At 38.4% G+C, this 18,034-nt stretch overlaps 1 protein-coding gene across 4 annotated transcripts in view; it reads right to left on the bottom strand.

The window, feature by feature from the left end:
- Nucleotides 1-18,034, bottom strand: part of LOC121314944 (vacuolar protein sorting-associated protein 13B-like) — a 356,349-nt gene that overhangs the window by 266,257 nt on the left and 72,058 nt on the right. For all 4 annotated transcript variants that reach the window (XM_041248730.1, XM_041248729.1, XM_041248731.1 and 1 more), the window contains exon 17: nt 14,969-15,153. In XM_041248730.1, the coding sequence (XP_041104664.1) occupies nt 14,969-15,153 (185 nt within the window). The remainder of the gene's footprint in view (nt 1-14,968; nt 15,154-18,034) is intronic.

The raw sequence follows: 18,034 nt of genomic DNA on the forward strand, positions 1-18,034 counted from the left end.
GCTGTTGTTGTTCTGTGCAATAAAAGCACCCTTGAGGGGTTTCTTTTGATTGGAAAGAGGCTGTTGTGATGTCATTTCTATTGCACCGCCCACTACATCCTGACAGTCTCCTAACGATATTGGCTTGATTCCGGAATCAGACTTTTGTAAAAATTATTATTATATTATGGAATCACCAAGTACGGATACAGTATATCTCGTTTTTATATTATATAGTATAGCATAGATGTTATTGAGGAAACATTTTACTGTACTTTGTTAATAAGCAGTCATGCTGTGTGTTTTACAGGCGTCGTCAAAGGGTGTTAAAAATGCAGTTGAAAGTTATGAAGGTCCTTTTTATAAAGTTCTGCGTTTTATAGTTAAAAGCCCTCTACTGTGCATTTCTTTCTTTCTTACAGTTTAAATCACTTTTTACTTTGAATACATTAGATGCCTTAGATATTACTGTTGATCTATGCATCCCTATATGTGGCTGCTGCCAATATGTTCTAAAGACCTATCACTGTTATGAGTAATTAGAGGTTGAGAATTCGGGTAGTCAAACAACTTTTATTCTTGGTATACTGGAATATCTTATTATTCAAAATTCCCACCCCTAGTGCGTTGGTGGTGGGGTGGGGGGGGGGGGGGGGGGGGGGGGGGGGGTAAATTATATCATGGACTAGCGCTATTATGTAAGTGTGCTTGAAAAACAAAACAAATTTGAACACTACTACTTTACCACTGGTTTTAAAAAGGTTGCAATACAGAATGGAAATTCTTAAGAACCCACTTGTAAAGACGTGATCAGCCACTGGTATGATACAGCATTAAAGCAGACTGTTTTCCAGGCTTTCGTTAATGTTCATGTGACACATTTGGCTAATAACAGTAGATGAGAAACAGTAGTACTTTGAAGCAATCACCAGTAAATGCCACTGTGGTTTACCAAGAAAGAGATGCACAACATATCAGACCACAGTTAATGAAATTAAACCAGTTCTTACGTTTGTGAAATGTATCCTATATTACTTATTTGGAAGCGACACAAATGGTGAAATAGCATTTTTCATATTTTTGTATTGATATTAATAGAATGCAATGTTAAATAATGAATCCATTGCCCCACTATATCTGTTTGTAATATACTCCAACTGCTTTTAAAAGAAATAACATCAATGAAACATACTGTGAATGAAGAAATGTACAGTACTTGTACATGTTGCCATAATGCATTTTAATTCCAAAGTTACCCTTGCCCGTTGTAGCAGCTGGGAAAAATGCCTATAAAACACATACATTTTACCAATTTACTTATTTGGTACCTTAACTTCAGACCTACTGTGCACTCTACTCTAATTTTAAACCAAAAGCAGACAAGGGCATGTATGTTACTGAATGCATGCAAAACTGTGCATATATCAAAAGCATAGGCATTACCCAGTAGGGTTATACCAAACACTTAATTCATATTATCCTATTGTAGGATGTTGTCTCAGTGTGCAAAAGGAAAGTGGTTTATTTCACACTTACAATCTGATTGGAAAACAGGTTAGCATACATCAGTCAACATTCTGGGTGTATACAGCTATGGCTAAAAGTTTTGCATCACCAATAATTTTATGATTGAAACATAATTAAATATAAATAAATCATTATTATTATAATAATGATATATGAACATAATTTAGATTTTTTTTTTTATTGGACATCATGTAATCAAAGAAACTACAAAATAATATGGCATATTAATATAAAATAAAGTCTACACAAAGCCATAATGGTAGTACATGTTGGATTTTCACAGTTTTTATTAAGTATACTACAAAGCGGTGTACTATTCAATATGTTATCTTAACATTATTCAGCAGGCTTCTTTCAACTTTATGAAGTAAAATTAGTTAATTCAGTGATGCAAAACCCATAGATGTGCAGTATGATAAGAATGAGCATCATGCTGTGATAGTTCCACAGTAAAATTAAAGAAAAGATCAACATCAACCTTTAGGATAGCCACTGTAATGAGATGCTCTTTTTAGAAGACCTTTAGAAGACTGTGGAATCAAATCATTGGATGTGGAAATATCAAAGAAACCACAGCAAGCAAACCCACAGTAGCCAGCTCCACCTAAATTGAAGGTTGTGGTACATTTTTGTATTTTCAGTAAAGGGATAAATCACCCTATAAAGTTTGCTGAAAAATGTTTTAAGCATTTTAAATAACTGAGTGTGGAATCAATGGTAAAAAAAAAAAAGGGACCAAGATCGTTTAGAAGTGACCAAAATCAAAATACACAGAAAGAGTACTTGGAACTGCAAACACAAGTCAAAAAGGAAGTTAGAAAGGCCAGGAGATAGAAATTAACATCGCCAAGGGGGTTAAAACCAATTCCAAAAAGTTTTTCCTATATTACAACAGCAAAAGAAGATTCACAGAGGAAGTAAAATGTCTCAGAGATCCAAATGACAAAATCAAAGATGAAGAAAAAAAATAGCAAATATATTAAATGATTACTTTTCACAAGTTTTTACAAAGGAGGATATGGACAACATGCCCCACATGCCGACCTGTTCCTATCCACTTTTAAATAATTTTAGCAAAACAGAGGCAGAAGTGTTAAAGAGACTAGGAGCTCTTAAAATAAACAAATCCCCTGGGCCGGATGAGATCCTCCCAATAGTACTCAAAGAAATGAAAGAAGTTATTTACAAATCACTAACCAAGATCATGCAACAGTCTCTTGAGATAGGGGTTGTACCAATAGACTGGAGAATTGCAAATGTAATACCGATCCACAAAAAGGGAGACAGGACCGAACCAGGTAATTACAGACCAATAAGCCTGACTTCTCTTATATGTAAATTTATGGAAACTATAATAAGATCCAAAATAGAAAATTATCTATATGTTAACAGTATCCTGGGAGACAGTCAGCATGGTTTTAGGAAAGGGAGATAACTAACCTGCTTGGTTTACTTAGATTTCCAGAAAGCTTTTGACAAAGTCCCGCTAAACGATTATTTCTCAAACTGAACGCAGCAGGGATTCAAGGAAATGCATGCATATGAATTAGGGAGTGGTTAACATGTAGAAAACAAAAAGTACTGATTAGAGGAGAAACAACTCAAAATTGAGTGTGGTAACCAGTGGAGTAACACAGGGATCAGTGTTAGGTCCGCTTCTATTCCTAATCTACATTAATGACTTAGCTTCTGGTATAGTAAGCAAACTTGTTAAATTTGTAGACGACACAAAAATAGGAGGAATGGCAAACACTGTTGCAGCAGCAAAGGTCATTCAAAATGATCTAGACAGCATTTAGAATTGGGCAGACACATGGCAAATGACATTTAATAGAGAAAAGTGTAAGGTACTGCACGCAGGCAATAAAAATGTTCATTATAAATATCATATGGAAGATACTGAAATTGAAGAAGTAATCCATGAAAAAGATCTAGGAGTTTATGTTGACTCAGAAATGTCTTCATCTAGACAATGTGGAGAAGCTATAAAAAAGGGTAACAAAATGCTTGGATATAAAGTGAAAACTGTTGAATTAAAATCAAGGGAAGTAATGTTAAAACTTTACAATTCATTAGTAAGTCCCCATCTAGAATACTGTGTTCAGTTTTGGTCACCTAGCTACAAAAAAAATATTGCTGCTCTAGAAAGAGTGCAAAGAGTGACCAGAATTATTCCAGGTTTAAAAGGCATGTCATATGCAGACAGGCTAAAATAATTGAATCTGTTCAGTCTTGAACAAAGAAGACTATGTGGCCATCTGACTCAAGCTTTCAGAATTCTAAAAGGCATTAACAGTGTCGACCCAAGGGACTTTTTCGACCTGAAAAAAGGAACAAGGATCAGGGGTCACAAATGGAGATTAGATAAAGAGGCATTCAGAACAGAACATAGGAGGCACTTTTTTACACAAAGAATTGTGGGAGTTTGGAACCAACTCCCCAGTAATGCTGTTGAAGCTGACACCCTGGGATCCTTCAAGAAGCTGCTTGATGAGATTCTGGGATCAATAAGCTACTAACAACCAAACGAGCAAGATGGGCCGAATGGCCTCCTCTCGTTTGTAAACTTTCTTATGTTCGACTGTTCTTCAAAAAGTGAATTATTTCACAGATTGTTGTTTGGCACACCTACATCATACCTATGTCACTGTATTAAGTTTCTTAAGTTAAGTAGTGTATCTAAATACACTGCTCTATGTTTTCTGGTGGTCCCCACCCCAAGGTAACTGACCACCTTATTAACATCACTGAACACATTAAAATTCAGACCAGGGGGAAGAGGTCTGCAAAATATCATTAATACATGTTGGTGGTGGTGGTAGTACTAGTATTAAGGTCCTCTGATGTTTAGATCATTACAATGTTATTATCATCATCCTGGTTCCCTGAAACCAGCAATACTTCTAAGAGAAAACGGACAATAAATAAATAAATAAATAAATACATTCCTCTGTACCAATTATTTCAATTTTCTTTCTTCCTCTGGCCATTTTGAGGTGGTCTGTTCCCTGTCAAGTACAAAATGTAACCATTACCTCATGGGTATTAAACCTCTGACACCGTCTAACCTGAAAAGAGATATTCCAAAGCTGCATGCAGCGCCAGTGATGCATTTGTGCCCATCCCCCGAGGGTATAAAAAGACTGCTGACACTGATATCATCATCACTTTTCCTTCAAGACTTAATAATAATGAACGCAGCCACCTTGAAGATTAATGGTTACATTTCTATTTCAGGGAACCAGGGTTATGATAATAACGTTCCTGTGACAGAGAATGAATGAATCCTCGTCAACAATCTCCCTCCCGACCTGTGAGGGCGCTGTATAACCGGAACAAAGTGCCACGGCAGTTCATTCCAGGGCCAGTCGGAAGCCGGACATTCAGGAAGGAGGCGGAGCCACATTGCCAGAAGTCAGCGGAAGGTGATGTGTCAGTCACGGATTGGAGGAGCTGTTATTGGCTGTGCCACTGAAAGAGGGCATGACAGAGGGTATTTAGCGGAAGTGGCCCCAGTTATTAAACTACAAGGACCAGAGAGAGAGAATTTTAAATCAGCTAATTGACACTGTTTCGCTAGACAGCTAACACAAACTGGGAGCTGTCACGCCAGCATCAAGCCCCGGACTACACTGCACCATTGTTACATCTGTGTTTGTCTTTTCACTGCGCACCTGCATTAGAGCACCCACTGTCAGGAGATGCGTCTGTGTTTGTGTTGTGTGTAATTTAAGTGTCTTATTCTTTCTGGACTGTAACCCTCCTTGTGCACGGCACAATACACATTGTTGTCTACAGCCCGTGCTTATTATTTAAAGTGCTGTTGACATGCAACCCTGCAGGAAATAAAAAGCTGTTAATTGTGAACTGTCTTTTGTTTGTCTGTTGCAGAGCACTGCATCATCACTACACCTGTGCACTGCAAGCCACTTGTTCACAGTTCCCTATCAAGTACGAAATATAACCATAACCTCATGGGTATGAATACCAAAGCTGTCGAAAGGCAATATTGCAGACCAAGTGGAATGCTATAAGGCTAAGCCAACGGCCAGCTTGAGTGTTACCATGAGGAACCACAGTACAAGTTGCTAGGGCTAAAAAATTGAGGGAGAAACACACCTCTTTGTTTATGCTGTAAGGGTCGAGCTCAAGGCCGCCCTTAACACTCTTGTTCCAAAACCAGGGTTGTGAATCCACGACATGCAGTCGATAGAACCTAGTAAGGTATAGGTAGTAGCCCACACCACTGCATTGCAAATGTCATTGACAGATGCACCCTGGAATAAAACCCACAGAATTACCATACCCCCATTTGGACAGGGATTGATCATTGTCAACTTGTTCCAGAACAGACAACACATCATGCAAACTGCCTTTTTATCCTGTCAACACAACATGCCAAAGCCCTCACTGGGCAGAGCATATGGAGCTACAGCTCCCTGTCTGACTGGAAGGAAGTGGAAGAAGCCTCCAAATCCAGACTGGCTGACATGGAATGCCGCGGATTGGAACGAAGTGTAACCTTTGTCCTGGCTTCTGCAAAAATTTTAAGCAGGATTTCGCAATCATAAATGCTTACATCTCACTCACCCGCTTAGTGGATGTGACTGCAAGCTAGGAAGCCGCTTTCAAGATAAATATTTCAGCTCAGCTGAATGGAAGGGGTCAAAAGGGAGACTTCATAAGTGCTTCAAGCACCATGTTAAGCCTCCAACGAGGGACAATGCCCTTCACAGGCGGCCGAAGCCACTGAACACCTTTAAAAAAAAATTGTGAAAAAGCTGAGCTCCTGGGAAGACTGAACCAATTTTGATATGACAAGCTGAATAGCTGTCAAGTAGACCTTTAATGTAGAGGGGCGTTCCCCTTAACAACAGTTCCTGCAAAATTGCAGTATAACTGCCATGGGACAGGTCATGGAATCATAACCCTTAGGCAAGACCAACGCCTCACTTGCACTTGGGACTGTGTGGAACGCTGCTCTGGCATTCTGCAGGGTGGCAATAACCCTGTTGGAAAGCCCCGGATGGCCCAAATGCTGCCGTTCGGGGGCCAGACCCAGAGCCGCAGGCCCGATAGATTGGGATGCCACAATGTCCCCCACGCCTGACTGAGCAGATTGCAATGTTTGGGCAGGCTCCACGGCTCACCGCTGAGTAGCTGCATCAGAACTTGAAACCACACTACTGGGACAGTAAGGAGCTACTTATAGCACCCTGGCCCGGTCCTGTGTGATTTTCACCAGACATAGCGGGAGTCTGTCGAGCAGTGGGAAGGCATACAGCAGCTGCCTCAACCACTGGTGTGCCAAGGCATCTACTGCCAGTGGGTCCCCGGCTCCTGTTATGGAGAACCAGCAGGGACAATAGGTCGATTCCTTGGGGGCAAGAGGTCTAGCTCTGCTTTTCCGACCCATTGTCAAATGAGGCTTACCACCTCCATTCTGAGGCACTGGGAAGTCTCCTAAAGAGGTTTTCCACCACCTAGCTTATCAACCCGGCAGAGGTACTGCTCGCAGGGAGGTGGTCGTGCACCCAGAGTAACAGCTTATGGGCTACTCAATGGAGACTGGAAAAATTGAGGCCACCCTGGTGGTTGACGTAATCACCACTGTTGTGTTGTCTGCATGGACAAGTACATGCTTCCCTCAAACCCTCTGCAACAATGCTACAAAGCCAGTTAAACTGCCTGCAGTTCCAAACCATTATGTGGAATGCCATTCTACACAGTGCCCCTGCCTAGGCTGGACGCGTTTGTAGTGATGGCCTCTCTTTTTGGTGACACTGCTCAACACTAGCCAAGGTGAAGATGGGCAGGCTGTTTGCACCAAGAGAGTGCCCTTAGACAGTGAAGAACACCATTAACAGGCTGCCGCGGTCCATGCGAGGTAGGGTCTGAGCAGCTGATGCCCTCAAGCCCAAAGGTTCTGGAACATATTTACCATGAGCGCTCTATTAAGCTGATGTACCTGCAAGACCACAGTGGCCCTTTGGATCAATGGTATAAGCTCTGCCATTACAAGGACAGCTTAACCGCAGGGGATGAGCTATGTGACTCCACGTCCTCAGACGGGAACGCCAGCTTCTAGAGATGCAGAGCGCCTTGGAGAAATGCATACAAAACTTGCAGAAAGTGGTTTGATGCAAATAGCAAGCAATGTACAGTAAGAGTGTAAAGTGCCTCAACTTGTTAAAGACAGTAACTGGACTATAAACAAGGCCTGCTTGGTACAAGAAAGGTAGGCTGGTTTGCATGTGTCACAGGGAAAACCCTAGGCATTACGCAAATAGAAAGCAATGTACATGTACAGTTGCTGGTAAGCATTAAAGACCTGCATGACAAGCAATGCTGTTTGGTACCGCTCGGTGCATTTGTGCACAATGGGGGTTACACATTCCCTACGCTCCCCTCTGCCATCCTAGACCATGCCCCCGCCAAAGCTGGATGCGTCTGCTGAAGCAATTTTTTTTTCTCACACAATACGGTAAACATAATAGGTATATGCATTAAAAAATGGCAAAGAAACCACGTACAGACGTCCTGTAGCTGAAGCAGACACACATTCATGACGTTTCTCTTTCTGTTTAATTTGTCCAATAACACTTTCCTTTCCTCCAGACTTTTTTTTTTGTTTTGTTGTTCATACTTTTTTGAATAATTTCTTTACAAATCTCTCTAAACCTTTTGATATTTGGCTCATTGCCACCGATTTATGTTGCACTGGTAAATTGCATCTCCAGATTGTTTATTTAACGATATTTACCAAATCTGACAATACTACTTCATTATCATCAATCAGTGGAAAGCATAAACCTTTTATGACCACACAGCTTTAACCTCCACTGATATCCAACTACAACAGGTTTAGAAGATGCATTAAAAAAAAAAATTGAAGTATTTCTTACAACATAGACCAAACGCATCCCCATGCTGGCAGTATTCCAGGGGATTCCATTTGGACCCTAAATTTCTTACGTCTTCATCTTAATCATGAAGAAACTACATTACAGATTGTACATCAAATAAAAATCATACAGAATTCTACATCATTACAAAAACAATAACCCTTGCTTAATGTTTACTATTTGACATAACATGATGATTACATGCATTGTAAACTTCCCTCTGTATTTTCTCTTTTTAAGTTAAATAGCAAGATGGTATGGGAATGAATAAAGTCATCTCAACTTTTTTTGTTGTTTAGATTGTGTTTCAGTCACCACATCCTGGTGACTTTTTTAAATTCCTGACATTGACATGTGTCTACTTGACTTTGTTTCTCCAGGTTTTTCCTTAGAATCTACGATTGAAGGTGGATTATAGACAATTAATATTAATGTTGAAATATGAAGTGCAAAACACCCCATTCCTGATAAAGCTGCTCTACTGTCATATGTCTCCTTCAAAGCCACTCAGCAGCTGAATTAAAAATGTAAATCAGTGAAGCATTTTCACTCTGGAAGCATTTATATGGAACAATAGCCAACCCATATATCTTTTATAATGAGCCACAGCCAGCAAAGTTTTATATTAGGCAATCTTTGCGCACTCCAAACATTAACATTATATTACCAGAGATAAAAGCCTGAAAGAATCCTTACCAGTTACTTCCAATCAAAACCATAATATGAAGCCTCTGAATCAAGTGCCCTATTGGCTTCAAAACAACCTATTAAAACATATTTACAAGAGAATAACAAAGACACTTAAAAGGGATGTGTTACTTTAGAAAATATGCTCACAATGCAAAAACTCACACAAGAATGAGTTTTCTAGCAGTCAAAACCATAGCTAAAATAAATCAAACACTGCAATAAAAAACTACATCCTATATATATATATATATATATATATATATATATATATATATATATATATATATATATATATATACACACACACACACACACACACACACACACACACATACAGTACTGTGCAAAAGTTTTAGGCAGGTGTGAAACAATGCTGTAAAGTAAGAATGCTTTCAAAAATAGACATGTTAAAAGATTATATTTATCAATTAACTAAATGCAAAGTGAGTGAACAGAAGAAAAATCTAAATCAAATCCATATTTGGTGTGACCACCCTTTGCCTTCAAAACAGCATCAATTCTTCTAGGTACACTTGCACAAAGTCAGGGATTTTGTAGGCATATAGGTCAGGTGTATGATTAAACAATTATACCAAACAGGTGCTAATGGTCATCAATTCAATATGTACGTTGAAACACAATCATTAACTGAAACAGAAACAGCTGTGTAGGAGGAATAAAACTGGGTGAGGAACAGCCAAACTCAGCTAACAAGGTGAGGTTGCTGAAGACAGTTTACTGTCAAAAGTCATACACCATGGCAAGACTGAGCACAGCAACAAGACACAAGGTAGTTATACTGCATCAGCAAGGTCTCTCCCAGGCAGAAATTTCAAGGCAGACAGGGGTTTCCAGATGTGCTGTCCAAGCTCTTTTGAAGAAGCTATAAAGAAACGGGCAACGTTGAGGACCACAGACGCAGTGGTCGGCCAAGGAAACTTACTGCAGCAGATGAAAGACACATCATGCTTACTTCCCTTCGAAATTGGAAGATGTCCAGCAATGCCATCAGCTCAGACTTGGCAGAAAACAGTGGGATCCTGGTACACCCATCTACAGTCCGGAGAAGTCTGGTCAGAAGTGGCCTTCATGGAAGACTTGCGGCCAAAAAGCCATACCTCCGACGTGGAAACAAGGTCAAGCGACTCAACTATGCACGAAAACACAGGAACTGGGGTGCAGAAAAATGGCAGCAGGTGCTCTGGACTGATGAGTCAAAATTTGAAATATCTGGCTGTAACAGAAGGCAGTTTGTTCGATGAAGGGCTGGAAAGAGGTACACGAATGCGTGTCTGCAGGCAACAGTGAAGCATGGTGGAGGTTCCTTGCAAGTATGGGGCTGCACTTCTGCAAATGGAGTTGGGGATTTGGTCAGAATTAATGGTCTCCTCAAAGCTGAGAAGTACATGCAGATACTTATCCATCATGCAATATCATCAGGGAGGCATCTGATTGGCCCCAAATTTATTCTGCAGCACGACAACGACCCCAAACATACAGCGAAAGTCATTAAGAACTATCTTCAGCGTAAAGAAGAACAAGGAGTCCTGGAAGAGATGGTATGGCCCCCACAGAGCCCTGATCTCAACATCATCGAGTCTGTCTGGGATTACATGAAGAGAGAGAAGCAACTGAGGCTGCCTAAATCCACAGAAGAACTGTGGTTAGTTCTCCAAGATGTTTGGGCCAACCTACCTGCCGAGTTCCTTCAAAAACTGTGTGCATGTGTACCTAGAAGAATTGATTTTCTTCTGATTGATTGAATTGTTTTTCTTCTGTTCACTCACTTTGCATTTTGTTAATTGATAAATATAAACTATTAACATGTCTATTTTTGAAAGCATTCTTACTTTACAGCATTTTTTCACACCTGCCTAAAACTTTTGCACAGTACTGTGTGTGTGCGTGTGCGTGTGCGTGTGCGGTGTGTGTGTGTATGTATATATATATATATATATATATATATATATATATATATATATATATATATATATATATATATATATATAGATATATATATATATATATATATATATATATATATATATATATATATATATATATATAAAAATAATAAAGCACAGTACTATTCTGTCTGGCCAAATATTTAGTGTGACTTTCTACCAAAACCCACAATGACCGTGTGGACAAGTTCACTAGGTCCAAGTGGGACAGGGTTGTCTTGGTCCATCTACAAAGGTTGAAGAAGTACGGCTACGTAAGATTAAAGGAACAACCAGGTTCTGGAACCCCCCCCCCCCCCCCAGTGTCCTTAGGTGTTTTCTGTGATGAGGTTAGTGGTTGCCTAGAGTAGTGGTGGGCAGGGGTGTGCAGATTATTTGCTGTCAACCCCACTGCTGGCTGCTATTCGGGTCCAAGAGCAAGGGTTCTGGGATAGATATACTGAGGATCCATTCACTTGAGCTGATTGTTTTAAACTTAGTGTGCTTCAGTTCGTTATTAAAACCTTTCAGATATTTTTGAAGACGGGGTGGTCATCTGGATTATTCAGGGATGCCAATATAAATGTCCCAACCCAGGTACTCTGTCGTTCCAATATGCATTTGTTAAAACTATTTGGATATTTTTGAAGAGTTATCTGTTCGGGGATATCATGCCCCACTACCAAAACACAGACAACAGATTTTAAAATAAAAGGGAATATCCCCTTTACCTGAGTCAGTCTAATTTCTATGCACTTACTATGGCAAACAACAACACAGCTACACCAAACCATAACCAACTATGCCTGGGTGGATGGGTAATACACTGAGAACTGACGATAGACTAAGGTTCAAAGCTGACCCCAAAGTCAATCCCTAAAGCCTTTCGGAATTGATAAGACATGGGAGCAAGTAAAAGAAAAAAGAAAAAACACTGTGATCTTTATGGTTCCCTAGTCTAAAGGAACCGTCAAGCCAATTTCGATGGTGGGTAATGTCCCGCAAAAGTAAGAAGCACTGCACATGTGCAAGCTTCAATTTTTTTAATGATTTAATTAAGATAAAAATCTTTGACACAAGCATGTCATTTTAAGCTGGCCCTGGGCTGGGAATCAGTACTATCACAATATTAAAATCACATTCATACAGAAGTTAAAATCTAGAATTTATGGATATACTGAAAAAGATATCATGCAGAAATAAGTGTCATTTAAATTAATTTAAAGTTACTAATGTTTAACACTGCAGTAGTTCAACGACACCTTCCAATTAAGGTATTACATTGAAGGATTAAGAATTTTATATGGGTCTGATGTGACTCGTGTACTACATATGCTTTACAAATACAATATCCTCAATGCATACTAGTTTATCACATTTGATTTATGCTTATTAGAGTTTTCTCCCAGTCTACAGTAATAAGTACTGGATTATTACCATCTTAATGTGCCAGGTACTGTCTTGAATGACTTTAATGTGTGCACTTGACTATGGCACCACAGTTGCCAAGAAATGTCTGCAGATTTAAAATGTTCAAAGTGTTAGTGAAATCTGCTGAGACTGGAGAAACAATAGCTTGTCATAACAGAGGACGTAAGAAGCAAAAGTAAAACTCCTGCAGTATGAATTACATAACCCTAACGGTAATGCAGTGTTGTTGTTTTGTATTGTTTTTCTAAAGCACACCTGGTAGAGATACAGATTCAGATTATGCAGTTTTTTTTGTTTGTTTGTTTTTTTGACCTAGTGTGGTTAGGACCAGATGTGCAAATATTAATATAGGTTGCTTTTCTTGCCTGTTTCAAAGCAAAAGGCAAAATGAGAGAAATACTTTACTTCACTCCACAAGAGACCTATTTAATAATCTGGTGGTTGTGTAAGTAAAGGTAGCTTGGCTAACTCAGCGTTGACGACATACAAACCAACATGATCCTAATGAGCTGGAAAAAATTGGCTTGAGACAGAATCCACCAGATGCTACCGTCATGAGAAAGCTACTGTTTTATTGAATTTCATTTTTATGAGGTAAAATTTACCCCATAAGAAACCTTGCATTAAATAGTTTTATAGTCATTTTCTGGAACATGAAATGTGCTCAGATCTAACTTTAAGAAGTCAAGTAGTGCACCTAGATTTAGAGAGCCTTCTTTGAACTGCTATGTTTTAATTTAAGTCTGCAACAAATTTTCTCCCCCTAACACATTGTTAAATTACTACAGGAGCCATACACAACCTGCCAAGTGAAAACAATAAAGCTGTACCAAACACCAATTTTCAAAAGCTGACTATATGCACATGTAGATATATTTTACCACACACAGAAAGCGTCAAATATCCAGTGATGCAAGTGACAAAGGAATGCAGCCCCACCAAGTATTGGACTGTCAATTCAAAATAATGCTGATTGATAGCCAGCGAGACTGTCGTTGAGTTTCAACAGCAAAAAAGTCAGGAAAGATCACAACCCTCACAACTAAACAGAGGCAAGTTTTCATAAACCACTTCAGCATGAGATATAGCGCAGAGGAAGCAAGCCATAAATAACATTACATAAAAATAAGTCACTACAGCAGGCATCTACATAATCATTTATACACCTATACAACCACTTATACATCTATATAATCATTATATAATAATGTATAAATCATTCTACATAATTCAGAAAAAAATGAAAAAAGTATTTCTTAAGGCCCCAGTTGTAGCATTCAAGAGAGAAGCTAATTTAGGTGATATTTTAAATTAAATATGTTTATATAAATAAATAAAGAGTAAGTCAGCATAATAATAATAATAATAATAATAATAATAATAATAATAATAATAATAATAATAATAATATTTTCTCTACATGTATGTCGTTTTTTTAATATTGTAATTATGTTAGGGATTATTTTCCTCAGTGGAATGTTAACTGTCAAAATATCAAAAGGTCAAAGTAAATACAGGTTTTTTTTTTTTTTTTTAAAGAGATAAAAAAGAAATTAATCGTTTTCTAATAGCGATAGAGTCCTCTCGATGCGGGCTCTACTGCGTGGTAGATGACCTTGACTTTCATTAGCAGCCTCATCTACAGCTCAGGACGCATAACTCCCGGCGCGGTCATCTACCACACGGTAGAGGCCGCACTGACGAGCTATATCGCTTAATTAGAATTAATATAGATTTACAGATATAAGTAAAAATGATGTCACAATATAGAAAACACCATTACATCATGTAAGAATAAATCATGGATTTGAATATAAACAATAGCAAGTAGTTGTCATGCCGTCATACGCCTATAAATACCTCCAATGTTTTTATTCGAACACAGGCACCCTTGAGAAAGATATGTACAACATATCGAAACACTGGGCAGCTGGCTCTTTGAGCTCTATATATATATATAGACACACATTTACAACAATGTCATATATAAGGGGGGGGGGGGTACTATGCAGTATTCTGAGCAATATTTTCCACAACACAACCAATTTTTATGACATATGACTGGCAGTCTGGTCTCTGTATCAAGAACAGAAAGCCTCAGAATGGCAATTTCACCGCAGGCAGGGTGCTTAATGGTGCAGACTCCTGGGGAGGTATATGACATTGTTTGTGATTTCCTGTGGGGGGGGGGGGGGGTTATATAGGCTTGAAACTGCAGACATCTAGATTTGATTTATTTTAATTTATGGTTGTGTTTCAACAGCATATCAAGAATATTTATTAATTTTACTTGAATCTTCAAAAAACAGTAGTTCTGGCAGGGCTATCCAGGACCTCATTTGTGTGTGCTGATATGAAGCGATGTGCCAATTAGGAAGCACTCACAACTAGCTGGTAACCGCCCCCCCCCCACCCCCAAGAAATCATTTATAAAATAAAATGAATAAAGACATTTAGGGGGAAAAAAAAGAAGGGAGCACCAGCAAGCGTTACCTGATGCGTTGTAGACCTCGTTTAGTAAAGCTTCATTCACCCCTGGAGAGGCTCCGTTTCCCATGTTATGAGTCCAGCTCTGGCAAATCGCTTGCAGCAGAAGTGTCTGAGCCCGAGTGGCCTGCATTGTGAAGTTTGGAAGTTCAAAAATACATTCTGTTATGGGAACAGAAGTCCTTTTGGTCCTAAAATAAAAAAGGAGAGAGAGAATTGTTGGCTTTAGTTAAAGTTACAAAGAACAGTCTGTCATTCATGTACCATGTAGATTAACATTGATATTAAAATTAAAAGTCGTTAACAACAATACTGCTTATAATCTACCAAAACTCAAGATGAATGTTTTTCTGATTATTTGGAAACCAGATGAGTATATCTGGATATTGAAACCTTAACTGCAACACACTGGGAATAGATGATGATCCTTAGTACATGCAGTATAATGTCTAAGATATACATACAAATCTAAGTGTGACGTACAAACAATAAAATCCCAGATTCTTATGCTAAATAATGAAAACTCAAGCAATTCTCTAGATGTATACCTAAACAGGCAAGACTGGCATATGTATGTACAGACACCTCCACTATATCTCCCTTGCTGAGGAAATGCATCCCACAGCATGATGGATAGTCTTAAACCAAATAATTTCACCTTCAATACGATACTGCTAACAATTCCCTTTTGCTCCTTATTAAATATGATATGAACAAACTCCTAATCCCCACTTGCACAGCACATCAGCACCAATTAGATTGGGAACACATAGAAAAAAAAATTTCAGAATGTAACTTGTTCTGCTGACCTATAAATAAAGGCAGTTCAATTTCATTATTATTCTTTATTGCTTCTCAAAACAACAAATCCTTACACGCAGACAAAAGACACAGAAAAAAAAAATATCATATGCAAAGCAAATGTTTTCTGAAAGCATGTTTTAATGAGAACTGGCAACAGATAAAAGTTTGCATAATTATCTGGAAGTTTCTGATGGTTAGAAACATTAACTAGTCTAAGTGGCACTGCACCCTACTACTGCATAATACACCTGCTAAGAAACTACAGTATGCTCTTTGTAAAATCCACCTTGCAGTTTGTGCTATGGGTTTCAGTCTAAATAGCAAAAGCTATCCATCTCATTACCATTTTATTCCTCTGAGAACAAAGAGAACTGCAGCTCTGAAAGAGACATTGTTAAATGTAGATTTAATCTTTCCTATGTGTTTTGGGATATAAACATCTTCTGGTGAGTAAATAGCTCAGCGTTAGGATTTTGTTTTTTCAATCAGCTCATCTTTTAAAGACAAAGCAATATATTCTTCTTTATGGCGTTCTCTAGGTACTTAATTTAACTCTAAATCATATAAGTCCAAACAAGTTAAATCCAACCAGAAAATTAAAAAAACAGATATAAAAATAAGATACCTATGGATTTATGTGCTGCCAAATTTAGGCCAAAAAAGGAAAATAACAGTCAGTGCAAACAAGAATAATAGGATGGTTACACTTCAAGAGTGAAATATTTTTCCTTTGGGTTAACACTGCCATGTACTTTAATTGTGTTGACATTCCCCAGTTTAATGTAATATAACCACACATTGCTTTGTTTTGTGCAAAGGCTTTGACTTAACAAACTGTGGTATGCAGACCATGGCACGCGTAGGCACCACAGCACCACTAGTGTTGCAGGGGTTTGGACCTGTGAAATGGTGGGAGTTTAGACCTTAACTGTGAAAGGTCCCCCCTGGTAATGGTCTCAATGCCTGTCCGGGGACCAAGGATCTGCCACAGACAGGTATTGGATTTTTATTATTCATTTAGGAATCGTGCACAGGTGCACTACAAAAGTATAAAAATTGTAAACAATTTACGTAACTTCCTAGCTAATCCAAACTGAGCTTCTTTAATTGGCAGTCAAGGACGGTATGTGTATATAATATATATATATATATATTGCAAGGAATGGCACTTTTGTCTACTTTGTAAACACCTGTAACTTAAGAATCATAAGGAAAGAAGTAGTTACTGCTACTAAAACCAGCATGCTAAACATCTGCAAAACACACAAAAAAAGTTGAAAACTAGCAGGTCATACATTATTCTCCTGGGAAAAATAATTCCTTATATAACTAGCAGAACAAGCAGCTTATTAAAACTAAACTTGGAAATGCTCCAGTGCAAATTCAGGAAAAGGAGAACTGGCAGGTTACTGCTTTGTACTTCTGTGGACAAAAATAATTGTGTCTTAATTAAATGGTGCTTAAACATTAAGCTTTGGTTTAAGTGTAAAACTGGTAAAAAATAAATTAATTTAAAAAATGGCATTAGGGCTGGCTGAGACCTGCCATTTCTTCAAATCAAATTTGAAAAAAAAGATAAATTTGTCTTGCTCAAATGATGCCTAAAACCCAATACACACAGACACGCACAGACCAAAGCAGACAGTGCATGCAAAACCCAGTTAACTTGTGTTCAGGATTTGCCACGTGCAGACTTCATGAACAGCCACTCGTTCTTTTAAAATCAACACCTTGCTATGATTGAAAGAATCTAGCAGGGAGCAGCTGGCTGTAATGGTTTACATAGTGTCCCAGAATGCAAGTCTGGAACATGCAGACTACTTCCAAAATGTTCATTTTCATTATTACTCATACCCTGTACAGTACAAAATGATTTGTTCATTTTTTCCAAGATATCCCAATTCATAACCAGCTACGAGAGCACATTAGACCCACTGCTGAGGTGTTTGATTGCTGTTTGTTTTACAGACTGTTGAAAATCACAGGTGTTCTTTTAACATCAATAAAACACTAAAGCCGATTAATAATGCATGTTTCATGCACTTCAAAGACAAGTTCCTTTTCCTAGTTTTAACTTATTCCTGTGAATAAGCTCAGTCCCTACAAGTTAATTTTTTTATGAAATACTTACGGTATACTTACATACAAATGTTTTAGACAAAACCGTCTTTAATGCACTACATTATTAACAGCAACTTTTATTTGCCTCAGCACTTAACACTAATTTGCCAAAGACAGACTGCTCCTTATATTTCAACACAGAACTAG

The sequence above is a fragment of the Polyodon spathula genome, chromosome 4 (assembly GCF_017654505.1).
Source record: "Polyodon spathula isolate WHYD16114869_AA chromosome 4, ASM1765450v1, whole genome shotgun sequence".
In the NCBI taxonomy this organism is placed as follows: Eukaryota; Metazoa; Chordata; class Actinopteri; order Acipenseriformes; family Polyodontidae; genus Polyodon; species Polyodon spathula.